At 41.0% G+C, this 26,925-nt stretch overlaps 1 protein-coding gene across 1 annotated transcript in view; it reads left to right on the top strand.

Annotated features, from left to right (window-relative positions):
• Window positions 1–26,925, top strand: part of exoc4 (exocyst complex component 4) — a 165,236-nt gene that overhangs the window by 109,657 nt on the left and 28,654 nt on the right. Inside the window, exons 14-16 of the mRNA XM_085386021.1 lie at window positions 3,883–4,019; window positions 8,653–8,808; window positions 10,452–10,630. Of these exons, the coding sequence (XP_085242147.1) occupies window positions 3,883–4,019; window positions 8,653–8,808; window positions 10,452–10,630 (472 nt within the window). The remainder of the gene's footprint in view (window positions 1–3,882; window positions 4,020–8,652; window positions 8,809–10,451; window positions 10,631–26,925) is intronic.

Genomic DNA, 26,925 nt, shown 5'->3' with positions numbered 1-26,925 from the left:
GAGTGGTTTTGGGTTAGAGCATGAGTGAAATGTCAGAGAACATAAGGTTAAACACTCTGACCTCTGCACAACCTCAAGGGGTACCCCCTATTTTAATGGGGTAAATCCATGATCCGTTTCCGATTCAAACCTGAGGCCCTCATCTCTCGCTTTCTCTTCTCACAGTCATCTCTGAAAACACAGTAGAGAAATCTCATGAAGCTGTTATTTAGCCACAGCCTGTTATTGGACTTTCCTAGTGAGCTTCAGTAAATAAAATCTTCTTATTCCTTCTACCTTAAATTTTTTAAAAACCTGATGACACGTTTAGTAAAACAAATTCGGCTAGCGTAGGGAGTTTAGTGATCGCATCCCTGTTTTCTTACTGTAGTAATGACATTCCCTGTGCTGTGCTCTTTTTACTCTCTCCAATAAAGGAAACGACTACTTTGAGGGTGGTTTCTGTTGTGATGACCATGCATTGAGAGATTTTACCGCTGAGGCGCCAATCTGAGTGCTAGCTCTGCCTTCATTAAACCACTATAGCTGTGGCTAATTCTAATTTTCTGTGATGACTGTGTTTATCTAGTAATGATGTAAAACGAGTAGCGACACAGTGCAACCATGTGCAGCTTTAGGGTAATAAAATACTAGGAAGTAGAATTGCACAAGAAATATGGGTGGGTTGTTTATTTTGTTTGTTTTTTTCTCGATACCACATCATGTTGACCTTTAAGCTTGAATCATTACACAGAGGGAGAGCGTAAGATAGACATAGATTGAGAAGCATGTCTACTCCTGTGTAACAGTCAAGTAAGATGGAGGATATGTAGCAGAACTGGCTTTCCCCTACCACTCTTACTCTCTCCGTCTAAGCCCTCCCTTTCTCAATCTGTCCCTTGATTACTTTTTAATGATTGCTGCTGCCTAAGACAAATGGCTGTGTTAAATGAGCAAATTAGACAAGGGAGCTGAGTGCAAGAGCATTTGTTAGAGCAGGAGTAATGGATCGGGTATCCATTGTTTACTCTTCTCCATTCACCGACTTGGCCTGCTCTTCAGCTCTTTGTCCTTAAAGCAGGAACAGGATATCGTTATGATTATGGCTGCACAAGAACTTGTTGAGAATATCAGATTTCTAAACCAAAATTTTACCTTTTCCTCACTTTGTTTAACTTTTTCCCTTGAGTTTACATTAATGCAATTTTTTTGTACTTGCTCAAAGACGTTAATGTTAATCTGTGGGGGGGGTTTTCTGTTATGTTGCATTTGCCGGAATACTGCACTTTTATATCAACTGATCATCACTTGAGAATATAGAACCTTATGATGAGCATGCAAGCCATGTTTAATTTTTATCATAGTCATACTGCCACTTGTCTTTTAACAATTAATAGGTCTTGCTACAGCATCAGCCCATTTTTACAGAAAAAAACTTTGTTTTTATGAACTAATTAAATCCAAATGACTAATAATTATGAAAGTACTGACTTGTTTAAGTTTACCTGACCTTACCATACAGCTGACCTTCCAACCAGACCCCTGGAAAAGGCAAAAAATTCTTATTATGACAACATTATCGACATAGTCACTGTAACAGAAAGTAGCAATGATGAAATTACTTTTTTCATCTTCTTATATAATCCAGTTTACGGTACTAGCAGCCTACACAATGGAGGGAAGGTAGCGGCTGCCTGAACTACATTAACAGCCTCCTCTCCTGCAGGGTCTGTGTAATTCCTTCTACCCTGGCAGGCTGACAGGGAATCAGGCATGGACAGTAAAGGGTGCTCCCTTGGCAGAGATGAGGCCTTGGTTAGCACTCCATGGGTATGGGCAGTGCTATGGATCATTACCTCCCTCATTGGAGTAGCTGCTGTTTGTGTGTGTGCATGTGCATGCTCGTCTGCATGTGACAGAATGAGCGAAGGGGAAACTGAACAGAGAAAGAGCTATTAATATTAATATCATTTTATCACATCAGGGGTTTTTTCTTCTTTTTTTGGATGATCAATTATAGTCACTACTGCCCCCTTTAGTCTAGCAGCCACTTAGTCATACCAGATAGTTAGTGACCTCGAATGTAATGGAACCTTTTTTTTAAAAAATGTATTACGAATGGTAGAATAGTAGATATAATACTTGTACATGGTAATTACATCTTTGAGATCCAAGACGCTCATAGCTTATTTGCATACAGTACTGTGTAAACGTCTTGAGCCACCACTCATTTCTTTATATCTTACTTCCAAGTAATAGTTGAGCAGTAGTTCTCCCGGCTTTCTGGAGGTTTTGTAAATTTTTTCTATGGGCAGTGGCTGTTTTTTCACTCATTATCAGTCAAGTCTTTTTACCCGATCATTTTCAAAGGAATGTTTTTCTTGTTTGTTGTTTTTAAGACAGCCACTTAAAACTAACCATGCAGTACCATCTGGAAGGCTTCTGACTGGCAGTGGCTACTTGTTTTAGGATGAGATAGTGCCAAATACAAAAGTAAAGACAGACAATGCAACACTATCAGTCATGGATTGGCCTCCCCAGATCCCGGTTCAAGCAGTGTGGGATTATCTTGACAGTGAATGCAACAAATGGCAGCAAACATCCAAAGAAGAGCTTTAAAATATCCTTCAAGAAGCCTGGAGAACTATTCCTGAATACTACTTAAAGAAACTACAAGAAAGCTTGCCTAAAAGACTTCAAGCAGTATTGAAGAATAAAGGTGGTCAGATCAAATTTAGATTTTATTTTTGCCTTGTTTTCTGTATTTCCATGTGTGTTTGGATGTTTTAATGCATCCTTCCACCTATTTTCCATTTTCCTAGTAAAATATGAAGAACAGATGGATGGCTTGAGACTTTCACACAGTGCTACATTTAAGGTCATAGTAAATAAATGTTGACTTTGGAATATGCTGTCTGCTTGTATATGACATTTTGGTAGACAGCACTAAAAAACAAGGTGCTATGCTACTCTTGCAGCTGTTTGTACCTTGAGTAACGCAAGTCATTTTTCATTTTATCAGTTTTTTTCAAAAAAATGTAGGTTTTCTATTTCGCACCTTCACTTGAAACTTCATATGAAATTCACATAGTCAGAGAAGGGATACGAAGAGAAATAGAAATCATTTGTTTAAGATTGGCTTTCTGTAAATGGTCGCAGGGGATTATTCTGCACTTCACTGTGCTACTCTTGTAGTTTCAGAGTAGCTGCACCAAGGCTATCACCAGACTAATAGTGAGTTATCACTATTATTACAGATGTAGGCTAGGATTGGTTAAGTGCTGGGAGCAGCAAACTGGAACATACAGAGTTGTAATCTTATTTAACAGCTCTCAAATTGCTCAAAGGTGTGTGTTTTGAAAAAGTTTGTTTGATGTGTGTAAGTGTGAGTGTGTCTGGGGATATGAAGCTGCTCTGCTGTTCCCGGGCCAGCTATTAGTCACGCAGGAGTGGCTAATCTGTAATGGCTGCTGTCACAGCCCTGCCGTGGCTCCTGGTGATGGGTGCACTGTGACAAATGCGCACACACTCACTTTAAGCCTGAGAGCACACACAACACAGAAGTTCAAAACACACACGCACAAAAATATGTGCACTCACGCTGATGCACTTACATACAAAGAATCAAACATTTCACTAATAGTCTTAAGACTTCTGACAAGGTTCCCTGCTTTAGTCGTCAGTCCAGCCTCAGGTGAGGGCAAAGCAAGGGAATTTGGATTACTCCAATTACATTGCTACTCCAACAGACCTGATGTGAAGTGACATCTACATAAATGTTAGTCTACCTTTACCCTTTTTGTTTATTACTGAATTTCGTTTGTTTTTTCTTAAAGCTGAAATCAGAGATTTTATGTTTAGAGTTTAAAAAAAACCCCTAAAACTGTTTTTCTTTCCATTTAGAGCACAGTGGCGGTGGAAAAGGCCATCCAGGATCTGATGAGCCTGATGCAGGACCTGAGTGCCTACTCCAACCAGTTCCTTGAGATGGTCTGCGACAAGCTCAAGGAGTACAAAGAAATCTGCAACACAGCCTACAGGTAAAAAACACAGAGAAGGCTGGCAGGAAGCTAAAATATAAGGTTAATTGTTATGGTTTGATTTATACATTGTTTTAGAAATTTGGTTATTGCGTTTTCTTACAATCACACACACAGACACAGTGCTGTGAAAAGCTGTTCATCTGTGGCCTCTGGTACCATGTAACACCTGGCTAGAAAAAGAGAGGACTAGAGGATATGGAGGGGGGGTGATAAGCAGGGCAGGAGACACAAGAAAGGACTGACAGACTGCTGGGAGTCCATCTGGACCCTGTCACAGGTCAGCCTCAGTCTCACTGGGGCCTCCTAGTGATAAAGTGTGTGTGTTTGTGTTGCTGAACAGGTCTCTGTCTCCCACAGCCCCACTTATGTGTGTGGTTGCAGATGTGAATGTGATACCCCGGAGTGCTTGGGGTATTAGTAATAATTGCAGAACTAAGCAGTTTCTCTAACATAGGCACAGGCAAACAAAGCAAATAGATACTGGCACTCTGCCACAGATTGTCCTCAAGCCAATTCACGGCTGCTGTAATTTTATTTTATATGTCAGTAAATCAAATCAAATCACTTTTTATTGTCACATCACATGTGCAGGCACACTGGCACAGCACATGCGAGTGAAATTCTTGTGTGCGAGCCCCACAAGCAACAGAGATGTGCAAACACAACAACACAAACGAGCAAAATACAAGAATGGCCAACCTGAAACTAATAAATATATGTACAATATATAATAGTGTATGCATTTCTGGATGTGTATACTAAATATTTTCCTACGTGTGTGTGTGTGTGTGTGTGTGTGTGTGTGTGTGTATACACATTTTTACAAATTAAATAGTAAAAAAATAAAATAAAATAATAATAATAATAATAAAATATATAAAATATACAGAGTTGAATATGTGCAAAACAAGTGGCATTTATATACAGTGTGGAGTGCATAATGTTGAAGTTCCAGTAGTGAAGCTGAGGTGTCTATGACGTGTTCAGCAGTCTGATGGCCTGATGGAAAAAGCTGTCTCTCAGTCTGCTGGTACGGGACCGGATGCTGCAGAACCTCCTTCCTGATGGAAGTAGTCTGAACAGTTTATGGCTGGGGTGACTGGAGTCCTTGATGATCCTCCCCGCTTTCCTCAGGCACCGCTTCCTGTAGATGTCTTGGAGGGAGGGAAGCTCACCTCCAATTATCCATTCAGAGCACCGCACTACTCGCTGGAGAGCTTTGCAGTTGTAGGCGGTGCTGTTGCCATACCAGGTGGTGATGCATCCAGTGAGGATGCTCTCAATGGCACAGTGATAGAAGGTCCTGAGGATGCGGGGGCTCATGCCGAATCTTTTCAGTCTCCTGAGAAAGAAGAGGCGCTGCTGGGCCTTCTTCACTGTTTTGTTTGTGTGTACTGACCACGTAAGATCCTCAGCCAGGTGTACGCCAAGGAACCGGAAGCTGCTCACTCTCTCCACAGCAGCGCCGTTGATGGTGATGGGGGTGTGTACTTCTCTGCACCTCCGGAAGTCCACTATCAACTCCTTTGTCTTTGCGACGTTGAGGGTGAGATGGTTGTCTTGACACCAGTGGGTCAGGGCGCTGACCTCCTCCCTGTAAGCCGTCTCATCACCGTTGGTGATAAGACCCACCACTGTAGTGTCGTCCGCAAACTTCACAATGATGTTGGAGCTGTTAGTGGCTGTGCAGTCGTAGGTGTAGAGTGAGTATAGGAGAGGGCTCAGTACACACCCCTGTGGAGCACCAGTGTTCAGTGTGATGGGGGATGAGGTGATGCTGCCCAGTCTGACCACCTGGCGTCTGTCAGACAGGAAGCTAAGGATCCAGCTGCAGAGGGAGCTGCTCAGTCCTAGATCCTGCAGTTTCCTGTCCAGCTTCGAGGGAACGATGGTATTGAATGCTGAGCTGTAATCTACAAACAGCATCCTCACATACGTGTCTCTCTTCTCCAGGTGTGACAGGGCAGTGTGTAGTGTCAGGGCTATGGCATCATCAGTGGACCTGTTGTGGCGGTATGCAAACTGTAGAGGGTCCAGTGAGTCGGGTAGTGCAGAGCAGATGAAGTCCCTGACCAGCTTCTCGAAGCATTTGCTTACGATGGGGGTCAGGGCTACAGGTCGCCAGTCGTTCAATGAGGAGATGGTGGAGGATTTGGGTACAGGGACGATGGTGGCCATTTTGAAGCAGGCTGGGACTACAGACAGAGAGAGGGAAAGGTTGAAGATGTGCGTGAACACTCCAGCCAGCTGAGCCGCGCATGACCTGAGGACGCGGCCGGGAATCCCGTCCGGACCAGTAGCTTTGCGTGCGTTCACCTTCCTGAAGCACTTCCGCACATCCTCCTCAGACACAGTGTGCGCACTGACGTCATCCGCGGTGCGCACACTGTCCGGTCTCATGGTGTTCGCTGTGTCGAATCTAGCGTAGAATACGTTTAGATCCTCACACAGAGAGGCCGTGGTCTGCGGTGTGCTGGTTTTCCCTCTAAAGTCTGTGATCGTGTTTAGTCCCTGCCACATACTCCGAGGGTTGTCAAACTGTTGTTCCACCCTGTCCCTGTACTCACGTTTGGCTGCTTTGATCGTCTTCCGGAGTTGGTAATGTGCGTGTTTGTAGTCCGATGTGTTCGCGGAGGCAAAGGCGGTGTTCCGTGCCGCGCGAACATCTCCGTTAATCCAGGGTTTTTGATTTGGGAAGGATTTGACTGTTCTGGATGGGACGACATCTTCCACGCATTTCCTGATAAATCCACAGACTGAGTCTGTGTATTCATCAATGTCTCTGGCGGCCACGTGAAACATTTCCCAGTCCGCGTGATCAAAACAGTCCCGCAGCGCAGACTCCGATTGGTCCGTCCAACAGTGCACCGCCCTCCGGGTTGGAGCTTCCTGTTTCAGCTTCTGCCTGTAGGCGGGCAGGAGCAGGATGGAGCAGTGATCTGATTGGCCGAATGGGGCGCGGGGGAGGGCTTTGTACGCATCCCGGAAAGAGGTGTAACAGTGGTCGAGTTGCCGGTTTCCACGTGTGTTGAAAAGGATGTGTTGATGGAGTTTTGGTGAGACTTTCTTCAGGTTTCCCTTATTAAAGTCTCCGGCTGTGATAAACGCTGCCTCTGGGTGTGCGGTTTCCTCGCTGCTGATCGCGCTGTACAGTTCCCTGAGTGCACGGTCAGTGTCGGCTTGTGGGGGAATGTAAACAGCCGTAATAATCACTGCTGTAAATTCCCTCGGTAGCCAGAATGGCCGGCACTTAATCATCAGGTACTCCAGGTCCGGTGAGCAGAAGGATTTGACCGGGTGCACGTTCGCATAATCACACCAGCTGTTGTTGATCATGAAACACACACCACCGCCTCTGCTTTTCCCAGTAAGATCCTGTGACCTGTCCGCGCGGTGCACAGAGAACCCCGGCAGTTGTATTGCAGAGTCCGGTACTTTGTCCGATAGCCAGGTTTCTGTGAGGCAGATCACGCAGCAGTCCCGCATCTCTCGCTGGAATGAGATCCGTGCCCGAAGCTCGCACAGCTTGTTCTCCAGAGACTGCATATTAGCCAGTAATAAACTGGGTAACGGTGGTCTGTAAGTGCGCCGTCTCAGTCGAACCAGAACGCCAGATCTTCTCCCTCTGCGTCGGCGTTTGCGGCCTCCAGGGCCAGAGAACAAAGGCGTCTCAGGTGAGATGAATGGGGGGTCTGCAAACGGAGCGTCCGTGTTGCAAAACTTGAACTCCGGAAAGTTATAAGAAAGACCGTCTTTTATGTCCAGTAAGGTTTGTCGGTCGTACACAAGGAGACAAGTGCTGCTCGTGAAAAAATAAAGGAAAAGTAAAATTAAACACAGAAGAAAGCCGTTGCTTGGGGGAGCTCGCGACGAGGCTGCCATACTCGGCGCCATCTTGATCAGGATAAAGATGGTCGTAAATCACATTCACAACTCTCTGATTAGCTCGTGTTCTGTTTGTTAGTACTAAGCAGATATTATTTAGCTGTACTTGCTGTATGGCTCATGCACAGCAAAAAAAATTATACTGGAGTTTTTTTTTAAAGCTAGAGGTAGGATCAAAATATTGATTTAGCGGTTTATAGTCTGAAAAATCTATATTTTAATTAAAATATGCAGGCGCTTGAATTGATACCCCAGCCTGTGTGACTGATGAGTCACAATTTTATGATTCTTCATGTTGGCCCTTATAAGATGAATAAGGGTAAAGTTAACAAACTATTAGTGAAGAAGACGCTCGCAGAGGGATATGCCCAAAAATTAAAAACCATTAACTCAGAAAGTTAAATATTGAATGTCCACATTATCAGCTATTTAATAATGCTAATACACACACAGTGACAGTTCAATGCGGTAAATCCAAATCACTGTATTGTTACACTTTCATTATAATTGAAAACTAATAATAATATAGTATGACATCATATGCCTTTTAACCGCAAATCTCATTCAATTTTTTACCCTAAGTTCTTTATCTGTTGGTAAGATGAAAAAAAAATGAAACTAGTTTCTTGATATTCTTCCAATATTATTAACAATGTGTTTCTATTTTAGGAGCAAGAACTTAAAAACACCTTTTTACAAATAATTTCTTGCCTAAGTTTGCATTATTATGTCTGTTTTCCCTCAGGGGCATCGTCCAGTGTGAAGAAAAGCTGACCATCAGTGCTTCCTGGGCTAAAGATGAAGACATCAGTCGTTTGCTCCAGTCCCTCCCTAACTGGGCAAATATGGCCCAGCCCAGACAGACCCGACAGAAGAGAGAGGATGAAGAAGACTTCACCAGGTACAAATTATGCACAGTAACAGTATGCGCATGTACACATGCTCATTCATATGCGTTATGTATGTGCAGAATTAAATAATGTAAGCATACGTGGAATAGCACATACTCACATTCACAGTAGACACACAGACAGAATCAGACGTGGATGTACACAACCACACTTGAGCAATCACGCACTTAATCCCTCCCTCCCATTTTTGCGTCTTTGTTCACATATGTTTTGAACCCCCCTCTTGTTGACTAAGATGTGGCTGTAAAAGAAGTCATGATTGTTCTTTTAAACGCCCTTTATCTGGAGGAAGTGAGGAAACGAGGGAAGAACAAAATAGGAAAATATAAGGAGAGCATACAGAGGCAGGGAATGGGGGGGGGGGGGGTCAGTCTTATCGAAATTGCCTTTGAATGTGCACCCTCTTCAGGGAACACTGGAGCTCATCGGAGCGGAAGAGTAAAGTAAATAAATAAATTGGTTATGCGGCCAGAGAAAGTTGTGTGCACTCTCTTCCTCTCTCATACACTCCCTTTTCTTAGTCACACACACACACACGCGCGCGCGCGCAGAGAGCACTGAGATAGCAAGAGGGAGACCATAAGGCTGTTTGATTTGAGAGCCGTAGATGTTTTCATCACTATGAAAGGGGATTAGCTTCTGCACGACTCTCAGCCCAGTGCTTTAATAAAGCCTCATTAATAAGCCACACATGCCTGTGCCCGAGTGAGAACGTATGAGCTTGTGGGTTTTGTTTATTTTACCCATCTGTTGTTCAAAGAATCTTGATCTTGCGGGTATCCTGGTGACTCTGGAGGCTAGCTGACATGTCGTGTGTTTGCAGCAGTACAGTTTTGATTTTAAGTTATCCAGCTTCCCAGGTCTCACCCTATGCTTCTGCAACCACAAGTGCTTGAACGCCAAATGCATCTCTGCGTGTTTGTTTTGGCCACTTTGTAAATCTCTGCCTTGTGTTTGGCTTCTTTTTCTAAATGTTTTCCGTCACCTGTTTTTCTCTCCCACCAACTGTTGAGCTAGTGGAAACTTCTTCTTTTTTAAGTATCCGCACTCATAAAATTGCTCACAGTTTTCCCCTCCACTCCTTCTGTGTTTATCGCTGTATCCATCCAGCTTTCAGCCCTTCTTATTTCCCTTGTGTGTGAGTCACTGTAAAGGTCAAAGCAATAATTGAACCCCGAGATACTGAGCACATAAGCATAAGATTATTATAAAATTTGAGCTATTTTCAGTTGAACGCATTAACACACAGAGGAGACGTGTGCACATCCATTCTGTTCGACAATCCATTATTTTATTACTTTAAAAAATTTACTTCTATTATTGCTTTTTATAAAATCCACTCAGTGTCTGCAAACCAGACATTTTGAGTCCAACCAGGAACCCAATCACTGATAAATTCCTCCAAAGAATGTAACACTGCGGACCGATTAAAGTGCCTTTCACAAAGTCTCCTCTGAGCTACGTCAATGCTTTCACAACTTTTTTTTTTTAATACCAGCTTCTTTTTTTTTTTTTTAAATGGGTATTTGCCACTTGATTGATGGTTAAATTGTGTTTTTCTTTTGCCAAAAATATAATGTGCCTGTCATTCTAACCATACACTCTTACATCCCTCACCCCGTCCATCATTCAGGGCTGCTTTTGCTAAGGAGTCAGAGGTGCTGACTGGGAACCTCGGAGACAAGTTAATCCCACAGAATGAGATCCTGCGTGATGTCAGTGACCTCAAGGCACTGGCCAACCTTCACGAGAGCATGGAATGGCTTGCCTGTCGCCTCAAGACGTTCTTCGCCACACTGCCTCACGCATCCAGTAAGTTGTGTAAATGTGAAGTAAACAACAGACTTAGTTGTGAACTTCCTTGAATAAGTGTATTTCTTCCAAACAAAGTAAAACCTGCACATCATAATGACAGTCGATATCTGTGAAGGTGTTATTTTTTTTGATGAAATAAAACGAAGCTAGCACAATGATATTTTTGACACAAACAGAGACATATGCAGTGAAATTTCCACCTACATCTAGTACGATGACGCCAACGCAGACATCTGTTGCTGCTCTTTCTGCAAAACTCAGTTTTTTTCTTTAATACATGAGTTTTGCTTGTGGAACGGTTGCATTTGACCAAAAGTAAGATGATCTTTTCTGTCAGTTTCCTTTCTACAGTTTGTTTTTTTGTTTTTTTCATTTATTTTACTTGAAACTGATAAAAAGGCTCTCATTGCTCCAAACTTTTTTAGAAAAACCTGAATATATGAGGTGTAATTAAACAGTTTTGGAAACTGGACCAGATTTGAATTTGCCTAATCTTACCTGCAGCTGTTTGGCCCATGTCTGTGTGGATCCAGTGTCTACTGGATGTTCTCTGATGTTTTGGGCCTGCCCCCTTCTAACTTGATTTTCATTTTGTTAAAGTCACAACACGCCACATCTGGCAGAGATTGTCGCTTTGACTTTTCGATGCACTGTGTGTCAGCACATAATGGCGGGCGACCACAGTTTGGGTCGTTTATGCTGAACCCTTCTCCCCAAGGCTGTTCAATTTACGGCAAATATCAGAATCCTAATTATTTTTGGTCAGTGCTGAGATAATGATATATATAGATAAAGATTTAACATAATTAAAATAGAAACGAGTGGATTTGTTGAACTTTACAAAAAGTCAATAAAACTGTAATTATATGTCAAGAAATTAATATAAATAAAATAAATAAGTGAATTTGAACGGAACCAAACATATCACAGGGAGTGAATCTGGGCTTTTAGGGTGGGGCAAACATATATTAAGTGGATGTGCTGCACAATATTTACTTCACAACAAATATACTGGGCCTTGGAAGATATGAGTTCCAAGGTTGGCAAAACATTTGAGCTTGATCTTCATTGTTAGCACTCAAGATCAAATGTTGACCTTGAAAAAAATGAAAGAAGCCATATTATATGAAAGGACATGGAGTGTCTCTCTGTATTTATCTTTAGTTTTTTCCTGAAATTGAAATATGATTATCTATTATATAATGTGGCACACAGCAGTTGACAGAAATGTAAAGGCTTAGTATAGAAATAACTATACAAGCACTCTAAATATGCATCTTTGTCATTGTACACCCTTTGATGTTTGATATATTGCAGTACGGTGCTAAATTAAAACACCGGTTTGTATTCCTAAAGATGCTGCCTCCAGTGCCTTGGGTTATTAGGTATTTATTGATCAGAATGCATAGAGATTGAACACATTGTCTGGATGGTTTATGTACAGTAGGATTACAATCAGAGATAGATGAATTTTCCTCATCTTTGCGTTCTGTGCTTTTGTAGCAACACTTCGTACCTGTGCCTCATTAAATTCTTGTTTGAGTGTATTATCACACACTCATTACCTTCCCTACTGGAGTTGTCAAAGAGCACTTTACACACACACTCATTATCTTTGGTTGTGCTTCTGTAAGTGTGGGCGCATAAACGCCTGGCCTAATCAGGACTCATGAAAGCATTTCCTACATTCCCTGCTCAGTCATCACTTTTGTATCATTAATCACTGATAAAAGAATGAAGAGTCTGTGTGTGTGTTTCCAACCAGCAAAGAGTTTATGTAGATCTTATTAATCACTTATCATTAGTTGTGTTTTTTTCTAATCCCTGTTGTCACATGTCAATGTTTAATCGCCAAGATTAAATTCTAGCATCTTATAATATTCCTCTTCAAGTCCAAATCTTTTTTTGTTAGCAACATTTAATGGCAGTCAGCGAGTTAGTGCTCCCATTAGTACTCCCACTTTAGAAATACATGAACACCTGCTTGTTCATGCAATTACCCACTTAGGCAGTAGTGGAACAGAAGTCTAAATCATAGAAATCCTGCATATTCCAGTCAGGAGTTTTAGTTATTAAACACTTTAAACATTGAAAAAGAACTAACAGTGACAAATGGGCTGCTTGGTGCAAAAAAGCAGACAGAAATTAGCAAATAGAAATGCGTTGTTGAAGAGAGAGGTCATGCAGAGGCAAATATACAGAAAGGGTAGGCCATCTTCTCACAATGCACAGCAGATCTCACTTTAAAGCGATTACAATGGCTTCCAGTTCTGTCAGTCAAGAACAAGTCTGCTCAGGGCGCACACAAAAGCATAGCTTGGTCTGTATCTTGATTTGTGCTGAGGGATGCAAATAGTCCAGTAGGGTCACAGTTTGGCATCAACAGCTTGAATCCATGGACCCAGCTTGGCATGTGTCAACAGGCCATGCTGAATGCAGCAGTATAAGAATACATGGATTTTTTTCCCGTGGCGCTTCAGGGTCTTGATGGCTGCAGTTTACCATCTTTTAATGACTACTTTCAAATTGATAATGTCTGCCTGGTTTTGTCTAACTGGTTTTAGGAGCATTACAATGAGTGCAGTGGACTTCAGTGGCTTCCCCATTACATCACAGAATCCAGCAAAATCCCCTTCCATATTGATGTATTGATGTGCAGCAAAAAATCTTGCAGTACAATAATGTCAGCATGGATTATTATCTCAAAGGAATGTTTTTAGCATCCAGTGGAATCCACACCAAAAAAGACGTCAGGCTGTTTGACAACAAACAGGGGCCCTGAACAGCATTGATCTGGTGTTTCCTATGAAGTGTTTATACAATAAATGTGCATTAAATGTGCATAAAAGCTTTTCCCTAAATCATAAACAGACTCCAGACTTTACATTGTCAGCCTCAAGCAGTAGTAACATTATTAAAGATGTCATCAAGCTGCACTTGTTGAGTTTGATTGGTGTAATATTATTATCAGTCTCGAGGAGATGACAAATTCCCTTTGTATAAAAGATGTTTAATTTCCAGAAAAAAATAAGACAACTGCATATTTGATATCCATTTTATTGATTTTTTTGTTACTAAGGATTTATTTATCTGTTATGCTGACTGAGATTAAACAACATAATAACCACATTTTAAGATTAAAAGTATCTAGAGCTTTTGTCACCTTTTACAGCCTTCACATTTCCAGTTATTGTGTTGCAGTACTTCTGAGAAACTAAGCTGTGTTCACTGTGGTATCTTGGGGCTTCCGGCAGAGCTGAGGTAAATTATTCACCTTTCTTGTAGGCATAGAGAGGGCTTCAACCTTTATCAGCCATTGTCACAACTCCCTGGCTTCAGTCCTCTGATTGCTCATTGAACTTGCACTTATTTTGCCCTTCCGTATCGCATCTTTTTCTTTTAGAAATAAAGTAATTAAATGAGAAATATTCTTATTTAGACTCAACTTTGTCAGTGCAGTATCTTCCCTTCCTTCTCACTCTGACGCTAGCTTCCTTCGTCTATTCATAGATAAGAATTCAATAAAAGTACGGGAAGGGACGTGACATAATTATCATTAATTCTGGCGGGTGGCACTAATGGGAAGGATAGGGCAGTCACTTATCATGCTGGGACAGCCTCCGTATTGTTCATTATTTAGTGTTTGGTGAGCTGATGACGGACTACGTGTGTGATGGTAAGGGTGCATTGTGTGTGAGTGTGCGCGCGCACGCGTGTGTGTACATAGCCGTGCACTGTATGAGATGGGACAAGGGTACAGCAGGGGAAAAAAGACCCCACCTTATCTCATCCCCCACCCCACCCCGCCTCACGTCTATGCCTCTCCAAATTGGATTTTATATTACAGAAGCAGTCAGGTATGAACAACTCATTTTCCTCTCCCTGTTTTTGCTTTTTCTTTATTTCATTTCTCTTTCTTGCATTCCTGCTTCATTCCTTCTTGGCTTTTCTTTCTTTCTGTCTTTCCTTCTTTCTTCCTTATCCAGCAAGAGTGAAGGTTCTTCCTTTTTGTCCAAGTGCTAAGGATCTGGTAGAGTTTGTCCACGGCTTAGTAATCTCTGCAGTGGTTTGCTTGCATCGCTTTTCCTGAGGCTTAATTCGACTGGATGTGTGATTACATGCCATTAAGGTTGGAACAATTATTCCCATATACAATATTACCTCAATTTTTCGGCGACTGTATTAGTCCAGAGCTTGTTTCGATGAAAATAAAATGAAAATAAACTCATTTATGTTCATATATTTCACTCTTCACCTGAATATTACCACCAGAAATCTCATGAGACTAGCTCACTTCAGTCACCTCCTCATGACCAACTAGCATCAGTAACATAGGCACGTGGCTAATTTGCATATTATTACATAGTGAACTGCTGAAGCTACTTCTCAGCCCCTGTTCAACCTATATTTATTAATAGAGGCTGTTTACACAAATGGACAGCATGCTCTATGAAAAAATGGTTAAAAATATGCAGAGTTAAACTGTACCTTTTACTACAAAGCTTGGCTAACATATCAGTAGTGTCCCTGCAGTTAGCTACGGCAATGATGCTTTCCTGTAACATATTTATCCTGATGTAGATTAGATTTAGTGCGCATACTTGCAGATTTAAGCATCTTTGAATATCTCTGTGTGTCAGAAGATGTCTGAAGTAAGCTTGCATGTGTGTGTCGGTAATAAGGGCTATGTGTGTATGTGTGTTGACAGACTGTCTGTGGAGGTGTCCACAGAAACGGTCTTATCGCCCATCTGGTTGCAGCACTGGCCATCTAATCCATTCTGACAATATTTACCTGACAACACACACATGCACACACGGCTGAGAAGCAATGCCAATCACTTTTTCTTCTTGACTTGGTTTGTTAAGTAGACCTGTTATGCTAATTTCCAGCTCAACGTTTTTGCTCTTGGACTCAATTTGAGTAGCTTAGCATGACTGACTTTTAAAAAATAGTTCTTATTTGTCCCCTCAGTTCGTCCTCCGTTTAAGACAAGCCTCTTTAAATGATGTTCCCTGTCTTCTGATTGGTTTGACCACTGTATCTTAGGCCCAAGTAAAATACCTAAAATGAGCCACTGTATTTGACAGCCTTGTTAAATCTTCTGTTGGTCAGTCTTCTCGAGCAATGCGGTATATGGTTGTGCACAAAAGTGTGTCTTAATGTTGGAAGTCTGGACATCATTAGGTAGGTGTAGATACAGACCTTTCTAATCTAGCCTGCAGGGTTTCTAGGCAGTAATCATGTGGTCTCCCTATAGGAGGAGGCTCCTTCTCATCTCAGTGGCTCACCTTAACTATGGTGAGTGCAGGTCTTTCCCCTTTAGCAGTATTTTTCTTGACTTCATTTAACAAGGGAACTTGACTGAGAAAACATTCTTATTCACTGCAGAGACCTGGGGGGGTAGTTTAAGTGGGAGATGGTGGTGATGCTCTTCAGTAATTGGCTACATTTTTATATAACTCCTTTCTACTCTTATTGACCACTCAAAGTGCTTTGAACTGTAAGCCACATTCATCCGTTCACTCACATGCTACATTTACAGTGCTTCCTGTATTTCACACATACTCACACCCTTCACTGCTTGGTGTTCAATATCTTGACCAAGGACAATTTGATGGATTGAAGGAGCCAGGGATCGAATCACTATCTGATTAGTGGAAACCCACTGTTCTCCCAGTCCAACCAACTGCTAAGTAGTCTAATATTGTATTCTGGTCAATATTCCTCCTCACTATTACTGTCAAAAATTTAAAGCATGAACTTTTGATTCCTTCTCATTTTAAAAGCATTTGACACAATTAGATGTCATCAGACGTCAAAATCTTTTAATACCATCATTATTTTATATCTCTCTCTCCTGCCCCTCCTTTTCTCTATCTCTGTCTCTGGACCGAAGTTTAGATCTCAGTGTGCAGATGTTCGTCCTATACCAGAGGCAGCAAAAAAATTAATAACTCCTTTCTTACGTCATTTATGAATCATTCATCACTCCAATCCTGCAGGATACTGTCCTTTGCTTATCTCACTCCATTTTCTTTTCTATGCTATGCTGTGGATTTACAAAAAAATATGATTTTCATAAACTCTTTAGTGAGTGTAGTTCCACAGGAAATATCATGTCCTGTTATTCCTCTTCTTAATGTGTTGATTATGCTCTTATTGGCAGTGGGTGCAGTGAGTCTAAGTGGTTGTGTTAAGATGAACTGTCCGTTTATGTAGGCGCATGCATTCTGTGTCTGTGTGAATTACATCACTGATCTTCTCCCTTAATGTCTGCCACCCTCATCCTTTGCAGATGGCAAGCAACAGACGTTTTCCTTAGATGAGATTTGAAAATAATTGGATAAGCACAAAGCACATGCACGCATGCCTATACATGAACGCATACGTAGATGCATGACATGCAAATACATATCTTCACATTTAATAATGCACACACAAGAACTCATAAATAAGAGATAGGAATTTAGTTGGAGGAAAAGGCAACCAGAAAAAGAAAAAATAGACCAAGAAAGTTGTCAGTCAGGACAAATGAGTCGTCTCCCTTTGCCCGTCTGTTCCTGACTCTAATGGTGCCCCCCATGCTGCGACGCCTCCCTCGCATCATCAAAGCAGCGCAAGGCTCGGGGTGGCAAGAATCCGAGTGTGTTTTTGTGTACGTGTCCGTACGCTTGTGTGTCTCTGGTCGTGTGTTTTTCACAGACACCCCCCAGAGAGACCTCCAGCAGTGTGTGCCACAGTAAGGCCTTTTTTTCTGCTGTCAGAAAAGTGAGCGAGTGAGTGAGCGTAATGCACATGAGAGGAAACAAGCCTCCGAGTCAATTCCTGCACATATACAGACAGTTAGTGGGAAATACTCCCACAGGCAGAGCATTCACAAGGCTTTGGCTCTCTCGCACCTGTAACTACACAGAGAGAAAGAGATAGACGCACTCAGAGAAAATTAGTCTATATTTAAGTCTTTTGGCAGAAGCTTTAAAACGTTTTTGTCTTAAAATTGTGCTTTTTTATTTTAGGAGACAGTATTGTGTTTTAATGGTGGGTTCTGTATCTATTAATGATCTCAAAGTTGACCAGGGAGTGTGAACAGCATCAGCTTCACACAATCAGGTGAAAATAATTAATGTAATATCCTCTACTCTCTTGAGAAATCAATGTTTTTCTTTCATTAAAAGCAATCTTGTTTGTTGTTCCGTTGACTCTTAGCTAGATTAATATTGGTATCTCTCAGCTGAAGATCTAAGCCACAAGACCCCCCCCACAACCACCCCCTGCGGGGTGAGGGGCAATTCGATATTATAGATTATTAAATATTAAATTATTGTCATCACATATAGTAACACTGATGCTGATTGCCATTTAAACAAACAAAGTTGAGCATAATTAATGTGTAAAGTAGTCCACTTACTGAAATCAGGTTTTGGTTTCTTAGGCCAATTCAAAGTAAAAGTAACAAAGTAACAAAAATACATTTTTAGTAGAAGTCTACCATGCTACATAATTATTTATTACTATTAACTGCCTGTAGGGGCTGTACACCAGAATTATTTTAGCTGAACTAACCATACTGTTAGTTCATACATCCAGAACGTTCATCACTTGCAGACCTTTAATAAGAAACATAATTCCAAGCTGTTATCTCTGTATGTCAGGTACACAGGCCATAAGAGCAACTGTCACCAATGTCACATCACAGCCCTGACCGTGTTTGCTTTTCTGATTGGACGGTCATGGCGTATACCTGACTGCTGTTTGCTCGGAGCAATGCTTTCTCATTTTCTCAGAGATAAAATTAAAGTAACTACAATGCATACAAAATGTGCACTGAGGAGGACACAAAAGCACAACCAATGCAAAGCAAAATAGAGTTTTTTGGATTTAAGTATAGAGAGAGAATCAAGAATATAGGATTGTGCAAAAGTCTTGCATCACCCCTCATTTCTTTATATTTTGCTTTAAAGGAGTGAAAGTTTGTAGTTTTAAGTGCTCTTGAGCACTCTCTGGAGGTCATACACTTTTTTATATATTGGCTCTTTTTTCATTAATTTACAGTCCAGTCCTTGTACCATACCATATTCAGATGAATATGGTGTTCTTTCAGTCAAACAACAAGGGATGAACCATTGTTCTCTACACATAACAGTCAACTTAGCAAATAAAACAATTTTAAATTGCATTTTAGGCACTTTGTTACTAAATATCTTGTTGCAAAAACACTAGACTACACAATAATGTTGTGATGTGGACATTAATGTGCTCTCTGTGCAGAGGAGTTTTTTTTGTTTCCTGTTCTCATGCTGTCCTCCCATAGGTGCCCAGCGTGAGAAGAGGTCTCTTTTTTTCCTCTTGTACTTTTTCCCATTGTTGTGTAATTTTTCAGTGTTTTCTCTGCAACGCTGCCGATCTCCGACTGTATTCCCATGTGATGTCTTTGTTGTGTGTGTAAGTCGGGGGGGGGGGGGGGGGGGGTCCTATTCCTCTGCGGGGCAACCTGCATATGGCCAATAAAGCAATCAATCAATCAATCAATAGACATAGAATTATCTTTTTGCAACAAGGTGTTTTCCAAAGCGCTATTAGCCAAAAACTTATATATTCCAGCAAGATGTGTCTTGTGTCGTTAATAAATTTGAAGAAGCTAGATGAGTGGATGCCAACAAAAGACGTTTTAGGCTTGAAAAGTACAGCAGATTAGCAATATGTTAAAGTGATGTAAGATTCTTAAGAAATAGGCAAATTTCCAGCAAAGAGTTGACATAGGACCTGAGAGATGCATCTGGCCTTTCAGTCTATCTACTGTTCACTGAAGCCTCATCAGCCATGGTCTTAGTTTAAGGGTGGCTGTCAAGAAGCCATTCTTAACAAAGGAAGGAGGGAGAGAAAGCTAAGGTAAGGGCTGGACTGAAAGTCAGTGCCAGCAGTTCTTATAGAGTAATGAATCCAAATTGTAGATTTTGGTTTCAAATTGTCTTCGGTATGTGCGGTAGAAGTCAGGAGAAGTACAACAATGAGTGTCTACAGCCATCTGTAAAACACAGTGGAGTCGTGTTTTTGGGATGCATTTCAGCCAGTGATGTTGGCGATCTTGTCAAAATTGATGGAATTATAAACACAGAACAGTACTGTCATATTTTTGATCCATCATGTAATAGTATCTGACTGGTAGTGGCTTCAATTTTCAGCATGACAGAGATGCCAAATACACTTCCAGTGCAAAAGAACACAGTGGAACACTGTTGGTCATGGATTGGCCTCCCCAGAGCTAAAACAAAGAACAGAGCAAAACTGGAACAAAGTCCAAACAATAACTTTGAATGTACTTCAAGAAGCCTAGAGAATTATTCCTGAAGAACACTTACAGAAACTACAAGAAAGCTTGTCTAAGAGAGCTCAGGCTGTGTTGAAACATACATTTCTAAGCAGTCTTCTGAAAGGAAGAAATTGCAGTTGGAGATTGTTTTTACACGTTCTATATGTAGCCTAGTGAGAACACAGTTAAGGTAGACATGGCTTTTTTGGTGGTATAATTCAAAAGAGTCAAGGAGAAGAAAGAATAATCATCACTTAATTGCATATTCATAATTCAGCATATTTAATTATTAACTTCTTTGTTCTTAGCGGTGTGTATGCATGCATGTGTACCAGCTTGCATGCATGTGTGACCTTCGGAAGGGCAGGAAGAATAACTAGGGAGCTGGTTTTGACTGCAGCACATCGATCGTGGACCCCTGCATTCTCCTGCTCAACAGTCACTCTTTGTACACACACCAACACCCTCTCATGGACACACACACACACACACACACACACACACACACACACACACACACACACACACACACTCGCCTCATTGACCAAATAGACTTACATATGAGTGACGGGGCCAATTTCTCTCCTTTTCCTCTCCTTGTTAATTTATGGCCATTGATCTATGCTGAGCTGAATTTATATACACTCATCATGCTCTCTGGTTCTCTCTCTTTCACACACACACACACACACACACACACACACTCAGGTCTTTTGTGTGGCTTACAATGCAGTGCAGTGACACATGCTCTTGCTGCCTCAGCACAAGTAATGGGAAGAAAGTACAGGAACATGCTGAAGGACTCAGGAAGTGTGTGAAGCTGAACTAATGAGTTTGCGAATGTGTGTACCATATGAGCTAACGTTATTTACAGAACTTGATAATGTCAATATGGAATGGAATACATGCTTATTACTGCAGAGTAACAAAACAACACATTAATAACAATCTTAGGACAATGTTTGGGAGCTCAAGGGCAGTTTAAGAAAAACACCACGGGCTGGCAGGCCTTTCCCTAGCTTTCAAGGACTTTTCAGCAGATTCCAAACCTTAAAACTTTGTAAAAAGAGTGACACTCTAGTTTAGTACAATGCACAAGTAGCCTGCTGGAGGTCATTTTGTAAGGTTCTAGCAGTGCTCCTCCTGTTGCTTCTTGTACTAAGGAGCAAATACCAGTCCTGCTGTGGAGTTGATGCCAAATATGGACCTGTCCACCTGTCCTTATGTAACCCATGTAGCCCATCTCCTGCTATCTCACCCACATTCTTGAGACTGTGCTGGGAGACAAAGTAGACCTAGGTATGGATGGGCCATGACTGGAATAAACAAACTATATGAGCAACCTGACTGGGCTGTAATTACTCTCTAATGCTGCCAGCAGTGACAGGGCACTGACAAAAACCGAAATTAGAGAAAAACTGGTCAGGAGGGATAAGAAGAAAGCAATGGTCTGTGGCCACCACCTGCAAATTCATTCCCTTTTTGGGGATTGTCTTGTTGTTGCTTCTCCAGTGCACCTCTTGTCACTTTGATTTGCACCAAAGCAGCTGAGATGGATTCACAATGGTTCATGCTTCTTAACTGGACAGATCGATGTCCCCGAAGTTTAACTGACTTGTGATATGTGTTGATTGAGTGGTCCCTTCATTTTTTGATCAGATTAGTTTGTTGTTATTTTCTAATCTATATAAGCTAAAATGGCATGATTTCTCCTCATATATGTTACCCATTTACCCACTTACAGTACTTATTCAGTTTTGTTTTGAGTGCTGGGAACGGGCAGCACAGTAAAAATACAATACAATTCACTGCAACAACAATACAAATACAATATCAACACAGTACAATAAAGTGAAATAAAAACAATATATTGCGGTACCAATACAATATGTGCAGTAAACTCATTTGCTCTTGTTCTTATTTTAACATCATCCTCTTTTAAACAGGTTATCATACTTGTTGTTTTCCCTATTAGTGGGTGAATCAATAATAGTGAATCAATAGTACTCAGTTAAGAGCAAAATAAAACATATTTTACAATTGAAAGCCTCAAAAACTGTTTATCTTGTGGAGCAGGGAAATTATTTTACTGCTATTGCTAAATAATTGTCATCATTACCATTGCATTAATAATATAATCTGGAGTTTATATTGCATTCAGGGGTTAAACAGTGTGTCTTTCAGAAAGGCTAAAAGTAACAGGACAGGAAATAGGCTTGGAGAGTTTTGCAGAAGTGGAAGTTATTTTGAGCCGCAGGCTAAGACGAGGCTTTAACAATGTAACAGATAGCTTTAAGAAGGCCTTAAGCAGTTATGACTATTTTATACACAATGCATATCTGTGCTTATTAAAGAGTTGGAGCTCGGTCAATTAATTGGGGGTCGGAAGCTTTGTTCGGCGCGATGTTCGGACAATCTATTGTGCAAGTGACTTGGAGCCATAGAAGGAATTGCAATACATGCTTACAAAACACTTATATATCAGATCATTTTATATTAAGGTTTTAGTAGAGGTTCTTGGTTAAAACATTTATTTAGTAGAAGACATACACATAGTCTCAGTGAGCCTCTGTCCTGGTGAAAGGTCAGAAGTGCAACAGGTGAATTGAGAAAGAGCATTTGAGGACGAGACACAGACAGTAGGTGAAGAGGTGACACAAAGAGCATGTGAGGTCAACACATACACACACATTAGTTAGATTTATTTAGAGGAGAGATTAGTCATGTCTCGGCAAGAAAGAGGAACAATTCACTTTAAGACAAGAACGGAAAGTACCAGCCATGAAAATAGAAGATGATCTTCTGGGGTAAAAGCCAGAAGATCATCTTGTATAAATCTATGTATAAAATGTATCTGTGACGCATGAAGGGGCGTCAGTAAATCAAACCCTGATGCTATAAAATATCTGTTCATGCTTTGATTAAGTCGAGGACTACTGGCTGTCTGCGTACAGAGTGTCTTCCCACACGTGTGTTCATTAAAAATCATTGTTTGACCAAGACCTTCTGGACCAAGAGTGGTTTGTACTCTCCCTCCTCAATTGTGAACCTTAACATTTGGGGGCTTCGTCCGGTGGTTGAGGAGGGAGGATTGGAGGTGTAGACGGTGATGTATGGTCCGTTGTGGTCAGACAGGCAGGCGTGACCCGGCAACCAAACTGAGGGGACAGGCGCCTTTAAAAAGAGGTAGGCACAGGCCTGTTGATTTTATCCGAAGTGTGCTGAATTGGATGATAAAATTAAATGTCTATTCAGTAAAAGTTGCCGGTAAATGTCTGCTTTGATTTTGATGAGAATCTCATGACAGTACTGAGGATTTAAAAGCAGTTGGACTGCTGGTAATGATTGAATGCGGTTGGACCGCTAAAAGGATTTAATACGGTTGGACCGTGGTGGTAAGCAGTTGGACTGCTCAATGATTTTAGTATCTTAGGGAATTTGGTTATTTTTTGGTTATAAGGTTGGACCTGCTTCAGTCTTACACTTTGTTGGGTGTTTTACTGTTGTTCCAAAGTATTATAAATTATCTTAGAACGGAACCGTGGGGGTTCTAGGAAGCGCAGTTCTCGGAGGTAATGCTCCCTCCCGGCCAAGGACGCTTGGCCCTGACCTATCGGCGAATAGGGTTAGTACGGTTGGCAACCGGGGAGAACTTGGGAACCTCCAAAATAGCTAGGAGTTAGAGTCTCCTTACCGTTTGGAACGGTAGTCTGCGCTTTTTTGGTCAGCAGAAGTTGGACTTTGGGCGTGTAACTTTAACTTAAAACTTCAGGGTAAGCCTTGGCTGTGAAATGCCAAAAATAGAGCTTCAGGCAAAGTTTGGGTTGGTTGACGCTTTTAAATTGTGTTAGGGACTTTAGAGATGAGGCCAGAAACTGTTGGACAGATACTGGTTAATTGGTCGCAAAAAACTCAGGGAGTTCATCCGCTGGGCGGTTATTTTAAATTTGTCGAAATTGTGTAGGCGCTAAAGCTGACAGATCTGACAGTGGTTGTAAATATAAGACGTCGTTGTAATATAGAATAAGAAAATTTGGTGTGAGAGATCTCTGTGTGTCGAGTCAGTAATGCACTGACTGCCTGCTGCTATTTTTAGACGGTGTGTGTGTGAGTGTGAAAATGCAAATGAGTAAGCAGTGAACTGTTTAAGCCACAGTTGGTTTTACAAATACTGCTGCAAACATTGTTGAGTGTGTGTTTAAAATGCCATTTATGTTTATTAGAGGACTATAAATAAAGTTTTGAGTTGCCGTAGGGGATGTATAGTAATTGACTGAAGTTGGATGTAGATATATAAATATATTGAGTGCACTGTGTATACTTAAGATTAACATATTACTTTCAGTAGTAACTTCTCTCCAGCAATAGTTGCTGGTGTGTTTTATTTTTTCAATTTCTTGTGTGTGCGGTGAGAATTAATGGAGGTTTCAATTTTTTGTTTGTTTGTTTTTGACTTGCTCTTTTTGATTATGACAAGCATGTCTAAAATACTCTTAGGAAAGTGTGTTTTGAGTTATATTCCTCAACTCTGGTCACACTTTAAGTGTGTGAATGCGGTGACTAGAAGGTTTTGAATGATGAATAAAGGTGTGAGAGGTATTTCTTTGGTGATGTAAAGTAGGATGTTTTAAAGTTTGAAAGTGTTTTTAATTTAAGAGATGCATGAGTGATGTTATAAGAGTTTAGTTTATTTAAAAGGTGTGTGTGAGAGGATTATGAAATCATTGTGTGAATGATGCTACATTTTAGATCAAAAGTTAGTAGAATTACAGAGGGTTTGTAGATTGTAAATATAAAATAAGTTTGATTAGCCTGGAGAAACAGAAAAGCAGCTTGAGCTGCTCTGAGCAGCTGCGTGCTGTGTGTGTGTAACAGGAAATGGTGTGGGTGACAGGAAGTTTGCATGCCCATATAAGGTGACGAGTGAGCACCCAGAGAGAGAAACAGATGAGTTAAACTCTAGGCAGATAAAGCGAATGGAGGTTTTGAGAAAAGAAATGAAAAGGATATTAATTGTATGTTTTAGTGTGTCAACACAGATTACAGATAAATAAAGGTGGACTTCTCTCAACCTGGAATTTTGAGTACGGCGCCAAAACCACTAGAGTAGCATAATTGGGAGAAAACAGGCCAGATTTTGGCTTAAAATTTTACAGCTTGACCTCGCACTTGTCCCCATCCTGAGAAGAAGCTCAAAGGACAGTTAATCTCCTGATGAAGACCGACAGAACATCGTGGACTTGAGAAGAATTAATAGCAGGCAAAAGACAGTGCAACTGAAACCACACTGACGACACCAGCAGCAGCATGTAAGGAACCACGAGGTGGAAACATGTACTGTAAATTACAGGCTGGGCAGTTGAACAGTGGGATAATGAACGGTGGTAAAGCACTGGACACTGATTGTCAGATTTGCCATGCTTGGAGTAATCTTGAAAGAGACGAGTGAAAGGATCAACAGAAAAGAAGAAACTACGTGATGGAACATGCACGGTGGACTGAAGGCTGGTAAGAACAGTGCCACACGGCTGTGTAAAGGCACTGAGGGAGTGTGGAGCAGGGAAATTATTTTACTGCTATTGCTAAATAATTGTCATCATTACCATTGCATTAATAATATAATCTGGAGTTTATATTGCATTCAGGGGTTAAACAGTGTGTCTTTCAGAAAGGCTAAAAGTAACAGGACAGGAAATAGGCTTGGAGAGTTTTGCAGAAGTGGAAGTTATTTTGAGCCGCAGGCTAAGACGAGGCTTTAACAATGTAACAGATAGCTTTAAGAAGGCCTTAAGCAGTTATGACTATTTTATACACAATGCATATCTGTGCTTATTAAAGAGTTGGAGCTCGGTCAATTAATTGGGGGTCGGAAGCTTTGTTCGGCGCGATGTTCGGACAATCTATTGTGCAAGTGACTTGGAGCCATAGAAGGAATTGCAATACATGCTTACAAAACACTTATATATCAGATCATTTTATATTAAGGTTTTAGTAGAGGTTCTTGGTTAAAACATTTATTTAGTAGAAGACATACACATAGTCTCAGTGAGCCTCTGTCCTGGTGAAAGGTCAGAAGTGCAACAGGTGAATTGAGAAAGAGCATTTGAGGACGAGACACAGACAGTAGGTGAAGAGGTGACACAAAGAGCATGTGAGGTCAACACATACACACACATTAGTTAGATTTATTTAGAGGAGAGATTAGTCATGTCTCGGCAAGAAAGAGGAACAATTCACTTTAAGACAAGAACGGAAAGTACCAGCCATGAAAATAGAAGATGATCTTCTGGGGTAAAAGCCAGAAGATCATCTTGTATAAATCTATGTATAAAATGTATCTGTGACGCATGAAGGGGCGTCAGTAAATCAAACCCTGATGCTATAAAATATCTGTTCATGCTTTGATTAAGTCGAGGACTACTGGCTGTCTGCGTACAGAGTGTCTTCCCACACGTGTGTTCATTAAAAATCATTGTTTGACCAAGACCTTCTGGACCAAGAGTGGTTTGTACTCTCCCTCCTCAATTGTGAACCTTAACAATCTCTGACTGATTAACCCTGTTTTAACCTTTGTCTGTGCAGTGTGTCGACCAGCATGCAGACGTTCAATGTGTGATGTTCAAAGTTATAGAAATATATTCATTATTTTTCAATAAGAACTAGGTAATCTCCACAAAATATAATAAGCATGAAGTAACAAAGGCAAGACAAGTGCCTTTGTTAATGTACACATTTATTTATTTTTTTTGCACATATTTTACATTTTGACATTAAATCACATTAACGGAATACTTGACTCATCCCCTATGTTTTAAAAAGCACCTGTTAAATGAGTGTACGCACACCGCCTTTCAAATAGCTGTAACACAGGATGCAGAAACCATTTACAATGGTCCTTTTACTCACTTCAACTGCTCCTGTTTGCAATAATTGAGTTTTTCTATGCCTATCGTGTGTTCTCATCTTCCTACATCTCTAT

The sequence above is a fragment of the Rhamphochromis longiceps genome, linkage group LG17 (assembly GCF_057381845.1).
Source record: "Rhamphochromis longiceps isolate RC_006_pf linkage group LG17, R_longiceps_female_GT1.1, whole genome shotgun sequence".
In the NCBI taxonomy this organism is placed as follows: Eukaryota; Metazoa; Chordata; class Actinopteri; order Cichliformes; family Cichlidae; genus Rhamphochromis; species Rhamphochromis longiceps.
The sequence above is the reverse complement of the archived record's forward strand: the minus strand, read 5'-3'. Positions and strand labels throughout refer to the sequence as shown.